Source organism: Frankliniella occidentalis, unplaced genomic scaffold (assembly GCF_000697945.3).
Source record: "Frankliniella occidentalis isolate FOCC.00 unplaced genomic scaffold, Focc_3.1 Scaffold1, whole genome shotgun sequence".
Lineage (NCBI taxonomy): Eukaryota > Metazoa > Arthropoda > Insecta > Thysanoptera > Thripidae > Frankliniella > Frankliniella occidentalis.
Window position 1 is genome coordinate 4,171,780 of NW_026267131.1, and position 14,114 is coordinate 4,185,893.

At 40.4% G+C, this 14,114-nt stretch overlaps 4 protein-coding genes across 7 annotated transcripts in view; 2 read left to right on the top strand and 2 right to left on the bottom strand.

Annotated features, from left to right (window-relative positions):
• Window positions 1–884, bottom strand: part of LOC113205700 (riboflavin transporter 2) — a 5,946-nt gene extending 5,062 nt beyond the window's left edge. The window contains exon 1 of the mRNA XM_026421415.2: window positions 483–884. Within this exon, the coding sequence (XP_026277200.1) occupies window positions 483–490 (8 nt within the window). The 5' untranslated portion in view covers window positions 491–884. The remainder of the gene's footprint in view (window positions 1–482) is intronic.
• Window positions 885–1,746: 862 nt separating this feature from the next.
• On the top strand, window positions 1,747–3,613 carry LOC113205703 (NADH-quinone oxidoreductase subunit B 2). Its single transcript, XM_026421420.2, has 6 exons — window positions 1,747–1,919; window positions 2,392–2,505; window positions 2,592–2,695; window positions 2,775–2,966; window positions 3,049–3,172; window positions 3,252–3,613. Exons 1-6 carry the CDS (start codon window positions 1,895–1,897, stop codon window positions 3,347–3,349), a joined length of 657 nt encoding a protein of 218 aa, XP_026277205.1. The 5' UTR covers window positions 1,747–1,894; the 3' UTR covers window positions 3,350–3,613.
• On the bottom strand, window positions 3,609–6,607 carry LOC113205699 (nuclear pore glycoprotein p62). 3 transcript variants are annotated; one of them, XM_026421411.2, is made up of 8 exons: window positions 5,939–6,607; window positions 5,730–5,804; window positions 5,587–5,628; window positions 4,654–5,506; window positions 4,357–4,579; window positions 4,112–4,278; window positions 3,919–4,030; window positions 3,609–3,848 (listed from the first exon to the last, which is right to left on the bottom strand). In XM_026421411.2, exons 2-8 carry the CDS (start codon window positions 5,749–5,751, stop codon window positions 3,690–3,692), a joined length of 1,578 nt encoding a protein of 525 aa, XP_026277196.1. In that variant the 5' UTR covers window positions 5,752–5,804; window positions 5,939–6,607; the 3' UTR covers window positions 3,609–3,689. The 3 variants fall into 3 exon arrangements, with proteins under 3 accessions (XP_026277196.1, XP_026277195.1, XP_026277194.1); XM_026421410.2 differs by having other exon boundaries at window positions 5,587–5,631; XM_026421409.2 differs by having other exon boundaries at window positions 5,587–5,652.
• A 143-nt stretch (window positions 6,608–6,750) lies between these two features.
• Window positions 6,751–14,114, top strand: LOC113205702 (V-type proton ATPase subunit C). Of its 2 annotated transcripts, XM_026421418.2 has the most exons (11): window positions 6,751–6,905; window positions 7,217–7,380; window positions 7,594–7,747; window positions 9,235–9,279; window positions 12,421–12,607; window positions 12,697–12,795; window positions 12,885–13,046; window positions 13,122–13,215; window positions 13,304–13,401; window positions 13,475–13,610; window positions 13,694–14,114. In XM_026421418.2, the coding sequence occupies exons 2-11, from the start codon at window positions 7,249–7,251 to the stop codon at window positions 13,787–13,789; spliced, it is 1,203 nt and encodes a 400-aa protein (XP_026277203.1). In that variant the 5' UTR covers window positions 6,751–6,905; window positions 7,217–7,248; the 3' UTR covers window positions 13,790–14,114. The 2 variants fall into 2 exon arrangements, with proteins under 2 accessions (XP_026277203.1, XP_026277204.1); XM_026421419.2 differs by lacking the exon at window positions 9,235–9,279 and having other exon boundaries at window positions 6,752–6,905.

Here is a 14,114-nt window from a genome sequence, read left to right on the forward strand (position 1 = left end):
GGGGGCTCTCATCACCCCAGGAGTGAGTGAGGTGCATCCCCAGGGACCGCCCCTGCTCCGCAGGCTATCTCTAACTTGGTCGTGGGCAGACGGTGGTGGTGCTCGGGGCACAGGCGCGCTGAACCGCTAACGCCAAAGTTCATCGAACGTCCCGGACGCGGGGGCGGGCGGCTGGGAACACGAGAGCGATCGTCTGCTCTCGTAGAGCGTATCGATGCAATGTGAGCGAGGGAGACGACGATCCTCGAGGCGATCGGTGAGCTTTCAGTCAGGACAAGAAAGAGAGAGGGAAAGGGGGGAAAGGGGGGGGGGGAGGCACGAAGTAATATTCGGGTCTCGCCTCCCATATTGACCTCAGAGTGGGCGTCCGAACGGACCCATTCAAGGTTGACATCATCGCTATAGAGTTGCCCCCTCCGCTCTCTTCTTCCACACCCTCCCCGCCAGCTACTCCAGCCTACCCCAAGCTCACCCTGACGTACCTGTCCATGTCGCCGTCCTGCGTGCGCGCCGCGTGCGGACGTGCGGGCGTGAGCGCCGGACCGACGTGCGGACGTGCGGGCGCGAGCGTGCGCGCGCCCCTCAGCGGGGCGGTGATGCCGCCGGTCGCTCTGGAAAGTCTCGGCCTGCCGGGCGGTCCGCAAACACTACCGAGAGAACGTCGTCGCCGACCATCCGGCGGCTCATCCTCCTCGTCGCGAGGACGGCGGCGGCGTCGTTGACGGCCAAGACGACCAGGTCGCGCGCGTTTCTTGTCGTGCTGTCGAGCACCACCGGCGAGCACCGAGAGCCTGCCCCTCCACCTCCGACCCGACGGACTGAAGGAAGCCGTCGTCCGACTCGCCTCGTGTTATTTTCGCTGAGGCTTTGTCACCGCCGCCAGCGCCCCCGCCTGCCTATGGCGGCTGACTCTCCAGCCTGGTCTCGTTTTTACCTTATCAGAGAAAGAGCGAGAGATTGTGTACGCGCGGGGCGACTCGGAGTAGAGGTGGCCCCGAGGGCCGTGGAGGGGGGGGGGGGCTTTTCCCGCCCGCCAGGAGGGAAAACAACGCGTTTTTGTAGGCCGCGCCGTGTCTGCAACAAAGTAAGCCATTTATGTAATCGACACAAACGTTTAGAAAAAAAATGGGGGATGCTGCACGTGACGCTGTCCGTTATCGTCATCTGGACCGAAAGTGATCTCCGCCACCTGCTCTCTGCGCTGCGGGTGGCGGGGCCCACCTAGGCCGGAGCGTGGTGACAGAGCTTAGTGCTCGGCAAACAGGAGTATACGAGACACTGAGATAGCGATTCACTCGCAGAACAACGCGGTTAGGCTGCTGAGCGCTCCGTGAGCGGACGGCGCTCGTATCGTTATTGCATTTCCTACACACAAAAAAATACATTCCTTGAAATCAGGTCTGCATCGTGTTTTGGCCCTACTGCACTTCCGCACCTACCTGAGAGTCTTGGGTCCTTCAGCGCCTAACGGACCGTGGGTAGGCAACCAGCTGCGCTCCGGAGGCTGACGGGTCTGCCTGCCTAGCCTACCTCAACCCCCACCCAGGAAAGATGTCGTCCCTTTCTCAAGACCTACTGGCATGCCCCTCTAACTTCTCTTCTTCCTCCAGAGGTGCAGTAATTTTTCTGAGTTGCGCCTATATAAGTATACTACACGAAAGGTGTCTTTGCCTACAACTAAAACTTTGGTGGGACCCGAGTTCAAAAGTTGCCGGCAAAGGAACAAAACACGAACGTCAGCAAACGCAAAAAGGAAACAGCTGAAAGGCGACCAGCGAGCAGACGAGACGGCGTAGACGTCCGTTTCGCTCTTTCTCTGGAACAATTTACACTTTATTCGAACGGTATTTGATCCGAACTCGTCTGGACGCGTCGCCACAACTGACGTTGAAAAATGTTGCGCTCTCTCGCATCTCAAGGTAAAATGTCACCTGATAATCCTTTCCTCCTCCGTTTGTAGTTTTGAATGCGTCTTAGGTTATGCCCTTCTGTTTTGGTAAATGTTGAATCGCATCTTACTCCTTGACGTACCATATTTTAAACGTTTCTCACTTTAAGGATCAAGGCCTATGTAGTATTTAATTTTTTGAGTTAATTTGGTTTTAGTTTTCGTTCTTATAAAGAGGGCCGTTAAAATCCTAACCCTGTATAACCATTACATTTTATGTAACACTCCTTGTTTATATCTTTCTTATAATTTTGATATTTATTTCCCTAAAATGTAAAGTTAGTAAGTATCATTGGCTAACTATTCCCTTGTTACATTTTTTTGGTCAATGTTCTTGTTGTGTAATCCTTTTTTCTATTGTTAAGTGTACAGTGTCCCTTGTGCTGCCCCTTTGGTCAAGTGCCAATGCGTGTAGTTATGTTTGCTTTTACTTTCCTCTGCAGCAAAACCTGCGCAGCAGCTGCTTGGTGCCCAAAAGGCACAGGCTTTTCTTCAGAATGGCATCCTTGGTGTAGTTCCCCAGCGAGTACAGTCATCATCTGCCCAGCCAGAAACTGGTGAGTTATGGACCTAAAATCTATATTAAAACTAAAATTTTGGCATATTGTCTTTTGTATATTGATGTGCCTTAATTACATTTTAGCTGTTGTCAAGAGGAAGCAATATTCTCCTTTTGGAACTGACCAAAAAACATGGGGTGAATATGCAGTTGCCCGTTTAGATGACTTACTGAATTGGGGTCGTAAGGTACATTCTGACTCATGATGCCTACCCAATGACTTTTGCTTCCATTTAAATGGCTATCAATTTAATTTTGCATTTCTAGACATCTCTCTGGCCCCTTACTTTTGGACTTGCTTGCTGTGCCGTTGAAATGATGCACATTGCTGCTCCCCGATATGACATGGATCGATATGGTGTTGTCTTCCGTGCCTCTCCTCGGCAAGCTGATGTTATTATTGTAGCAGGCACCTTAACCAACAAAATGGCACCTGCCTTGAGGAGAGTTTATGATCAGGTCAGCTATTAGAGTACAATTTTATTTAACTTTCTTTTTATTATAAGATAATTTTAACAAATAAATATACATGTTTTTATAGATGCCTGAGCCCCGTTGGGTAATTTCAATGGGAAGCTGTGCTAATGGAGGTGGCTATTATCATTATTCTTATTCCGTTGTTAGAGGCTGTGATCGTATCATCCCTGTGGATATTTATGTTCCTGGTGAGTTGAGAATTTATTTACTTTCAACCTCCTTAAGAATCTAATACAGTACTAACTATTTTCAATTCTGAATGTTAAGGATGCCCACCAACTGCTGAGGCTTTGATGTATGGAATCCTCCAGCTGCAGCGCAAAGTGAAACGTATGACAACTGTACAGTCATGGTATCGTAAATAGAAAAATCAATCTATCCAGCTATGAACTAATTTCTGTAGTATCTTTTATCTACCGCCTCAAATTATTTTATGGAAGCACTAAAAGTTGTTTTGCCTTAAGTTTTAATCTTGATCTGTTAAATCTCAAAGCTGAAATGTAAATGAATATTTTGTCTGGTAACAGCGGTTCTGTAAATAGTAATGAAGTCATTTGCATGACATGAAAGGAAATATCGATGACTGTACATAAATTTTGGGTAATGTAATAAATCATTCTATGATACAAGTATGCACATAATTTATTTTTTAAAAGTTTACTTCATCCTATAGTTAGCCATTTAATTAGACACGGGAGGAACATTTTAATCATATGTGAGATGGAAAGATATTTCATTATCTCGTCGGTGTGACTCATGAAGCTTCGAAACTTGATCAAGATGGGTTTGAATAGTGTGTGTGTTGTGTTCAATCCACTGCAGAGAGTCCATATGGGAATTCAAAATTCGTCCAATCTGAACAAGCTGGAAAAACAAGTACGTAGTGAGAAAAGAGTTGACAATAAATTACCATAATTCACATTAGTTAACTTACCGGATCAGTAGAGTCCTGAGCACGATTTCTTTCATTCAAATTCTCTATTATTTCTTTCAAGTCTTCAGACATTTGTTTTAGTTGTGTATCCATATTAGCAGACAATTCATATCTACAAAAGCAAATGTTTTATAACTTTGACGTAGGCTAAATAGTAAAATTTGGAAATGTTTGCATTCAAGATTTTACTTACGTATGCTCACGCTCAGGGTCAGTAACAGCATTGCCTGCTAATTCTTTTTCAAGAGGGACTAAACAGTCCTCTAATTCTCTTTGTTGTGAGCAAATAAACTCCAATTCGTTGTCTAATCTTTGCTGTTCCATTTTAACTGCTTCCACAGCTCTGTTCAAACCCTCAATCTGCATTTTTAAAAAATTGAGTGTAATACCAAGCAACAATGATTTTACATCAATTATTTTAAAAGTACAAGTAATTACCTTTTCACCATTGGAAGTAAGGAGGCGATCCCATGCATTAACCTGCGTTGCTTGAAGCATAAATAGCTTTTCTTGCTCCTCTAAGTCCATTGTCCACTTATTAATAGTTTCTTCAAGTTGGACAAAATTAAGGGAAGTTATTGGTCCACTTTGAGAGGGCTGTGTGGTGTTAGTAGTAGTTCCAGCGGTTGTTGCAGTGCTTGCTGGTGCTCCACCCAAATTACTAAATCAAAAATATTGTTAGCTTCTAAGTAGGTAATGTAAAAGAAATGTAAATATTATTATTGCAAAACTAACAATGTAAGAGACGGTGCAGCAGATGTAGCACCAAAACTGGGTGTTGTTGTAGCTGATGACGCAGGGAAATTGAAGGAGACAGCTGATGTAGTCGATGAAGCAGGTGGTGTCGCTGTTGCTGCTGCAGTGGTTGCTCCTAGCAGTCCAACCCCAGTTGTGGACGTTGAAGGTGCAGTGCTACCCAATGAAAACCCAGCTGAAGCAGGGGTAGTGGCTACAGAACCAAGTGTTAATCCGGTTGAAGCTGGTGTTGATGATGGAGTCCCAAAGCCAAAGCCACTGACGCCAGAAGGGGCCGATGATGCCACTGGTAATGAGAAGCCTGCTGTTGCTGCAGCTGGAGCTGCTGATGCTGTGGGAGCTGCAGCAGGAGCTGCATTGCCACCCAGAGAAAATGCGCTTGGAGCTGCTGAAGTTGCAGTGCTACCGAGGGTAAATCCAGTGCCAGCTGTAGGTGCTGCTGCAGAGACAGCTGCAGTAGGAGTGGAGCCAAGTGAGAATCCTAAGGATGTAGTAGATCCTAATCCAAATGATGGAGCCTGGGAAGTAGCAGTGGGGGCAGCACCAAAGGATGGAGCTTGAGAGGTGGCAGCAGTTCCAAAGGATGGAGCCTGGGAGGTTGCAGCAACTCCAAAACTAGGAGCAGCTGCAGGGGCTGCTCCAACAGGAGCTGCTGAGGTGCCAAAGGAAAATCCTGAAGACGGCGTACTTGCTGCAGCAGGTAGACTGAAGGCGGTTGACGCTGGAGCAGCTGCACCTCCGAAGCTAAACCCACCTCCAAAGCCGCTAGTCGCTGAAGGGGTACCAAAGGTTGGTTTAGCTGCACCTGCACCTAAGCCAAAGGAGGGAGCAGCTGTGGAAAGAATTAAAACAGAGTTGAAAATGGGGCTATGAAAAATCAGCAAAGTCTAGATCTCAATGTTGACCTCTTACCTTGCTTTGGAGCATCTCCACCACCCAACTGAAAGCCAGCTCCTGCTTTGGGGGAAGAGAGATCCACTGTAATAGGACGGTATAGAAATAACTCACCAAAATTTCTTTGAGGAACACGCTGGATGTACTGAATCATACGGTACCTGGGGTTTGGTTGAAACTCATGATTAAAGGACGAATGTTACTTGTTGTCACCAATAGGATAGATTTAACAGCACCTAGGGTACATGACAGAAGATGAATTAAAATGAAAGAATGTTCGCAAATAACAAAAGTTAACATGTGTGAATAACAATAGTAAAAACATAACCTGTCAACTAACAAACAACACCCCTCTCATTTCACTACTTACAAATTGTTATACTTCAATTATCCGTTGAGGTGCACCTTTGTCAGTTACTCGGACAAAGATAAATAACAATATAACGCGCAATAATTGAGCACATTCGAAAATATAACCATATTCGATTAATTCAAACACCGGGCCTCGCTTTTATGAAAGACGCCATTTACTCCAGGTCTGCCAATGCAACGTGAAACTTTCCCGCTCCTCCAGAGAAGGAACCTGTACTTAAGCCAGTATTGTGTTCGTGCAGAGGTGACAGTCGACAGCAACCGTGTCCACTTGTCAATTGCTTTTTAATCTTCAGAGAAAATTCCTGTTGAACTCTTTAATTTGTGAAATAACATTCAGTGAACAATCGTTACATGTTCCGTAAGATTCCATTCAGAGGCAACCTCGATCCCATCCACCATCCCACGAGAACGTATCTAAAGTTTAGATTCTAAACTTGACTGATCAGTTCAAAAGGTTATTCACTGTGTGAAAGAACAACCTTCAACTTAAGATTTGAAAGGACGAAGGGAATTTTTTCGCCCACAAGTAACTTGTGATTTGCTTAGCTGATCAGCTGATTTCTGTGGCCATCGCACTTAATATTTCTACCAAACCAGTATCTCCGTGGGTTGTCAGGTCTCGCCTTGATATACGCGAATTCTTGACAGACGAGTTTTTCGAAGAACTATGAGTGTTTCCAGATGAAAAAGTGAGTTTTAATTATATGGTTTGGATACCATACTTGCGCCGACACGCTTAGTTAGGTGAAATTTCGACATTTATTTGTCGCGTGATCTCCATCCACGGCCAGTTAGATGCGATCCTAAACAGTGTTTCTATCATCCGATAGATGTCACCAGGGAGTCACGTGAAAAGTTATGGTGGAAGGTGTGGAGTAAAATCAAATGTCTATTAGGATATTTTCTCTAAATTTCAGGCTAATCTAACCTGTGCTCCAAGCTTCTTACATACGAATTTTCGTGTAAGTATCGGTTGCATGTTTGAAGCAGAATGCACATTCCGTGTTTACCTTGTGCTTACAAGCTGTCATGTGAGGTAGTCAAGCAAATTGTTCTCTGTCCTTGTCAACATTCTCTTTTGGGATATTCTTGTGGGTTATTATCTACTCTGTTCATATATTTTGTTATACCTTTGAGCCTTGTTTCTATTTTTGAAAACATCCCAATGTATTCTATTCATATCCTGTGATTTTGAGTTTGCATCAATACTTTGTGCACCTAGCTTTAAGATTACCTTGAATTGCTGCTTATGTTTTATTTCTAAAACTTTCAGGCGTATAACTTCTTTAGAACTAATCTATTAAGATGACGGAATATTGGCTAATCTCTGCACCCGGGGAGAAAACATGTCAGCAGACATATGAGGCCATGAACAACCTCACAAGCAAACAGAACAACCTATCGGAAAACTACAAATTTGCAATCCCTGATTTGAAGGTAAGACTCTGCATGTCACAAATAATCCTCATTTAAATTTGGAGTTTTTGTCCAAATATTTCTTTAGTTCATGAAATTCTTTGAAAAGTACTTCAAAGGGCACCAAGGTTTTAAGTGACCCTGGTAAATCAAAAGAAATACACAAAATTTTTCCTTTTACTTTATCAGATCTATCACATTTATCGCTCTGTATTATGTCTCTTTTACCTGTAGGTGGGAACGCTTGATCAGCTCGTAGGACTATCAGATGATTTGGGCAAGCTGGATGGATTTGTTGAGTCGGTGACCCGCAAAGTAGCCGCTTACCTTGGTGAAGTTCTTGAGGACCAACGTGACAAGCTTCATGAAAATTTGATGGCCAACAATGGTATGTTGAAATTGCGATGCATGGCAATACATTTTTCTCATCTGAATTTCTCACACATTACGTTTTTCTTAACCTTCTTCTCATTCGGTATAACTTGTTTCCCCGAATCATTTTATTTTTTATCACAAACTTTATCTTTAACAGATATAATTAGAGTTTTTGAGAAACCTCCTTAGTCTTTTTTTTCTGTTTGTTTCTTTTCCTATATGGGGCCTTTCAGTTAGTCTCACCTAACAAGAATTTTCCTCTCTTAAAAGTCATTTATGTTTTTCTCAGAAGAGCCACGTTATTATCCTCATAGCTAGTCTTCTTTGTATTAATAATTTTTATTCCAACAGTCATGTATCATAAAATCAAGATTCTTGACAACTGGTCAAGTGGTCTTGTATGTGTGTGTGTATGTGTGTGTGTGTTTTTGTGTGTAAATGTAGATTGCTGTAAATATTTTAGATGTACATATTAATATCAATGTTTATAATTCTTTGATTAACTTCACCTCTGAACTGACCCAAATATTTCTTGTTTATTTGCAAGGAAGTTATTCGAATATTTGAATTGTAGGTACCAGGTAAGAGTTCTAATTTCAGGAAAGCATTGGTTACAGTATTATTCCTCTCCCCATTTATTCAGTACCATTTCACAGTGGATTTTATCCTAAAAAAAATATGCATACTTCATTTCATTTAAATGAAAATTTACTTAGGTGTTATGTTGGTTCTGCATTTATATCTTTCAAAATTTCATTTGATCATGTTTCACCATAGCAACGGACTTCCAAAGAAAAGAATGTTTTGTCACATTTTGGCACTAATCAGACAGTACTTACTTTAGGTTAGCGATGATTTAGTATGGGTATGGGTCAAAGTCTGACAAAATACTAACTCGACTCGAGGTGTGTTACTAACAGCAGTGAAACTGAAGTATTTTCCGTCAAAATACTCCAAGTAGGATCTTGTTTCAAAGTTTTTAACTTTTAACTACTTCTCACTACTCTGTATCTATTTTCAGTATGCTCATTAACCTGACAGGAGCATTGAAAGAGAAGCACCTAAACCCCCATTGCCGTAATTTACACTATTTACCCTTGATAATTAACACAACTATTTTCTGTCTTTTTGTCTTTTTCCTCTAACTCCCTTAGAGTGTGTTTCTTCTTTTTTTTTTAATCTCAACTTTGACCTCATGCTTACTTTATCTTTATTAAAATATTAGCCCCAAATACAATGCAATTTTGGTTCCTCATAAGTGGATCTAGTGTTTACCAGACAGCTATTTTCATTTTTTAAGAGTGCAGGAACCAAAAGAGCTTATTCAGTTTTTGATTGTAAAGCTTAAATTTTAGTTAAAATAATTTGTTTTTAGTAGCACTTTATTGGTATCTATTTTTTTTTAATTTTTTTTTTTGCTTTGTTTGGAACTGTAAGAAATATGAAACAACTTGGTGTCAAAATCTGTCACCGAGCCTTTGGCCTGTTTTTTATTTCCAGATAGTGCTAAGTTGACCACTGCAAGTTTCCTGAGAGCTCAAGATGGTGGGTCTTATCGAAATAGCATGTTGGAACGTATGTTTTGGATTGTTTGATCGTAAAATGGCAACAAAATGTCTTGGCTGGAGCTCTTTAAATGAGTCAAGCTGGAAAGATATCCCTAAAATGCTAATGTTCAAGTCATAGCATGTGGCAAACATTAATATCAATTGTGCTTGATACTCATGTCAAACAAATCTTCATTTGCTATCTAAATTTTAACTAATGTGAGCTTTTTCTTGAAATATTATTATGCTTCACTAATAAAAATTAACAGGAAAGTCATAAGTTTTCTATTTGCATATACCTAGATATGGCTCATTGTGGGACTCCAGTCCTAATGTGAACTGTTTTGTGCTGCAGCAGCGTTGGATTTTACTCTGCACGGCACAGCAAGGGGGTCAAAGGATATTTCGGGTATCTAGGCTTGCTTTTTGTTGGTTTGTCTACAAGACCATCTGGCTTTGACTGGCAAATAGAAAGTTTCCAAAACTACTAGAGGTGCATTTAAAAACCTGTTTATCAGGCCTTTGAAAGTTCTCTTGTATCTCTCAATTATATCCCATCTTGAAATCCCCTTACTTCATGTGGAAAGTTTTGGAAAGTTTTATCATATTGACTTTGAAAAAAGGCTGTTTTTGTCCTCATTGTATAAATTTACAGTATTTCAGCCTTTTTCTATTGTGTTCAACCAAAATAGATTGGTAAAATGTGTATTCCAGTCTTTCCTTTCTTGGAATTACTTTTTGAACTTAATACTCAAGCCTCCTCTTTTCATTTTATTCTCATAAAGATAATACTTGACAATGATACATGTTATATTTCACTTGTAATTGACTGACAATTTTTTGTTTTTGTCACAATAATGGCTAGCATGCAAATATTGCAATTATTACCAATCAGAAGCACCTCGTTGCATGAAGGGAGATGCTTCCTAATTGAGATAAACTTACCGCTGGCATACGAATGGAAGGCAGTTCCAATATCATACCCTCATTATTACAAGATGCTGATGGTGCATGATATTTGTGGGCTGCAAAGCGGGACCGCATGTTTTCTACCCATACCGGACTTCTAAAAAAAATAATTTTTGATCTCACGGGTCAGTTTGTTCCTCTCATGTATTTGCAGACTGTAACCAGTATGTTTACGTCCATTTCCCTATTATTCCAAACTTAGCTTCATTTGATGACTTATTTTAATATTTCTACAAATAGTGAATAGAACTGATCCACAGCAGAGAACCCTATTCCTTTCTACTTTAATAGCTAATTTGCGTAATTTTGCCTCCAAAAGTGTGCATGAACAATTTAATACAGCATATTAAAACTATTTTAAGCTGTGCCCAGGTCTGCCTTGCTCTCAGCAGCTGTGGACTCTGGATGGGCATTCAGATATTGCATCTGCATGTAGCTGCTGCCATGTTGAGTTTTGAGCACCCCACACTGTGTTGGCTACCTGTTTTGTGTTGGCCATTTACAGTGCTCTGTCAGTTTGACCAATATCTTGTGAATTGATTACTACAGCACTTAAAAACTCTATTGTGGAAGTTGCAAAAAATGTAATATTGATGATTTTTGGATAATTTATCTAATTGTGTGGATGGTTAAAATATTCTGAAGGAATCAGACTTTTGTTTCTCAGAGACCTCTGAAACTGGAATGATTTTTGTAGTTACTTGTTTTTTATATTAAAAATGGGAATACCTAGGACAACACAATATTTTGAATTTTATTCTCTTATCCTTGCTGTGCCGTGTTTTGCTGTGAGCTATTGGGTGTTGCTGAAAAGCAGGGCAGAGCTGCTCGGGCTGTCCCTAAAGCTGCAGGTTGCTACCATGTCATTTTTGCCTTGCTCATGTACAAATTGCAGACGTCATGTTGAGTGGGCTGACTGCTGATTGCGCTCTGCTGGCGAGATCTTCAGTGAGGGTACATTACTTTACAATGAGGTAATAAGTCATCTGAACCACAAGGCAACCATTCATGGTGATATACAGTGTATGTAGGCCCAGATTCACCCTCATAAATTTTAAAGAAACCAGTAATTGTTATGTGGAATGAGGAAGGAAAGTGCAGAGTCTTCTAAAAATGTTCTCATGTACCCTACTTTTGTGCTATATATATCTTCAAATAGGTCCAAACTTACTCTCAAAGTAAATTTTTTTTACGAGTCCCTGTGAAGTCTTGGGGGGAAAAGTGTCAGTTCATGAGGAGAACTGATTTTCCTTTGTAATTTTTTTACATTTAAAGTCTACTGTTACTGAAGCCTTTTGACCTAGTGTAAGCATTCAATGTTAAGAACGAAAAAAAATTACTTTGAGATTGTCTATATGCGTTTATAGTGTGTTGAACAACAAGTTCAAAACAGTTTAGTGTAAGTGTGTAGTTATTGCTTTGACTTTTCACATTCTCTCCACCCTCTCTTTCCTTTCACCTCCTCCTAACATCCTAGTCTTCCTTTACCTCTCCAAATCTTTTACTTTCTTCCTACCATAATTATAAGTATAATGAAATGCATTTTATAAAATCATTTTTAAGTGAGAAAGGTATGTGTGTGGTATTACACTGTTTCCTTTTTTATGTTGGTTTGCCTTTTTCATTTTTTTTTTGTTCTGTGACTATTACATTCACTTATTATTGGTACCATGTTATGTGTTTGAAACATTTCATGAACAAGATTATGTGATCCAATTGAGAGATGTATCACTTTTGGGATGTCTTGCATTGGGTTAGCTTTTGCTCTGCGCAAAGTTTATGTGCTGTGTCTAGTGTATCTTTCATGTATGGCTTCTTAGACTTAAGTCTGATGGACTGAAATCACACATGTCAATTATCATTAACTTGAAACTTAAAATTTTAAAGTTATCTACTCTCTTAATAATTCTACTATGTTGTCTTCTCTATTTCCAAATTGGTTATTCTTAATAACCCGAAGTTAATTATTCTCTGAAATAAGACAGCTAATTTTGCCTTTAATTATTATTTTATGGTGTGTCCTTATATTTTTGTGGAATGTGAAATTTTGTGTGAAGTGTCTCAGAAATATATTGCATGTGAACTTTTTGGTATCCAGTAGGAACTGGTGAGCTTTCTGATTCTGTTCCTTTGTAAAAGGATATTGCTAATGCATGCACTGTTGTACCAGGTGACCTTTCAAATTACATCACCCGCTTCCAATGGGACATGGCTAAGTACCCCATCAAGCAGTCTCTGCGGAACATTGCTGATATCATCAGTAAACAAGTTGGCCAAATTGATGCCGACTTGAAGACTAAGTCGTCTACCTACAACAATTTGAAGAGTAGTCTCCAAAATATGGAAAAGAAGCAAACGTAAGCTGTTGCATTTTTTTAACTTACCACTAATCATAATCGTTGTATGTTCTACTTTACAATTATTCTATCACTGATTAATTTTACAGAGGAAGCCTTCTTACAAGGAACTTGGCAGACCTCGTGAAGAAGGAGCACTTCATCTTAGATTCTGAATACCTTAATACCCTCCTTGTGGTTGTGCCCAAGTAAGTGTGTTGTGCTCTGATTATACTTATTTTTTTGTTATGGTTATTGCACGACAGGAGATGAGAAAACGTGTTCAATCATTTTCCAGGCAAAGTATTAATGACTGGTGGGCTAACTATGAAAAGATAACAGACATGATTGTGCCTCGTTCTTCCCAGCTGATATTCCAAGACCAAGACTATGGTCTGTTTACTGTTACCCTGTTCAAGAAGGTGGAAGATGAATTTAAACTTCATGCTCGAGAAAAGAAGTGAGTAACCAACCTACTTGTAGCCTCTATTGAATCAATTGATGAGGTAACTGATCATATATTTTACTTCTGTAGATTTAATGTACGAGAGTTCAAGTACAATGAGGAGGAGTTGGCCGCAGGCAAAAATGAAATTACCAAACTTGTCACCGACAAGAAAAAGCAATTTGTAAGTGTCATTTCTTTTATAAGGTAAAAATTCAACTTGCCTTTAGGTTTGATTGTGATACAACTATTATTGCTAATTCTAAATATAGGGACCCCTGGTACGCTGGCTCAAAGTCAACTTCAGCGAGTGTTTCTGTGCCTGGATCCATGTTAAAGCTCTTCGTGTCTTTGTAGAATCTGTGTTAAGGTAAGGTTTCCTTATGGTTTTTCTTCTCAAGGTGAACATAGTTCATCATGCTATGTGATTAAAATCTGAACAGGTATGGCCTGCCTGTCAACTTCCAAGCAATGCTTTTGCATCCCAACAAGAAGAATACGAAACGGCTGCGGGACATTCTTCACCAACTCTACGGTCATTTGGATGGCAGCACACAGCAGGGTGGTGTGGCCCATGATGTGAGTATCAGTGCAACTCATCACATCTCCCTGAGTTAAAGGTAGTTAATAGGAAGTATTAATGAGAACTATTCTCCTTGCAGAGTGTGGATATACCTGGCTTGGGTTTTGGGCAGTCTGATTATTATCCTTATGTGTACTACAAGATCAACATAGACATGGTAGACCATAAGCCTTAAGTTTGCAAAATCAATTGTGGTGGATGTTATGGGCAATCAAATTCTGCAATCTGGCAATGTACTGTAATCAAGAAAGGTGGAGTGAAAAACACTTTACCTTTGTATGGCAGATGTATTTTAGCTGTTCTATGTTAATGGAATTGCCCCAGAGGCTGTAGATTACACTTGTATAAATAAATAAATAAGATGTAACCTCTTATGAAATGTTTTGTTGATGTACAGCTACCAATAATAATTTAGAATATTTTTCACTTTACTCATCAGATTTATTTTGAGTAGTACAGCCTGTTATTTAGTATTAAGGCAATGCCAGTTTTGTCTCTTT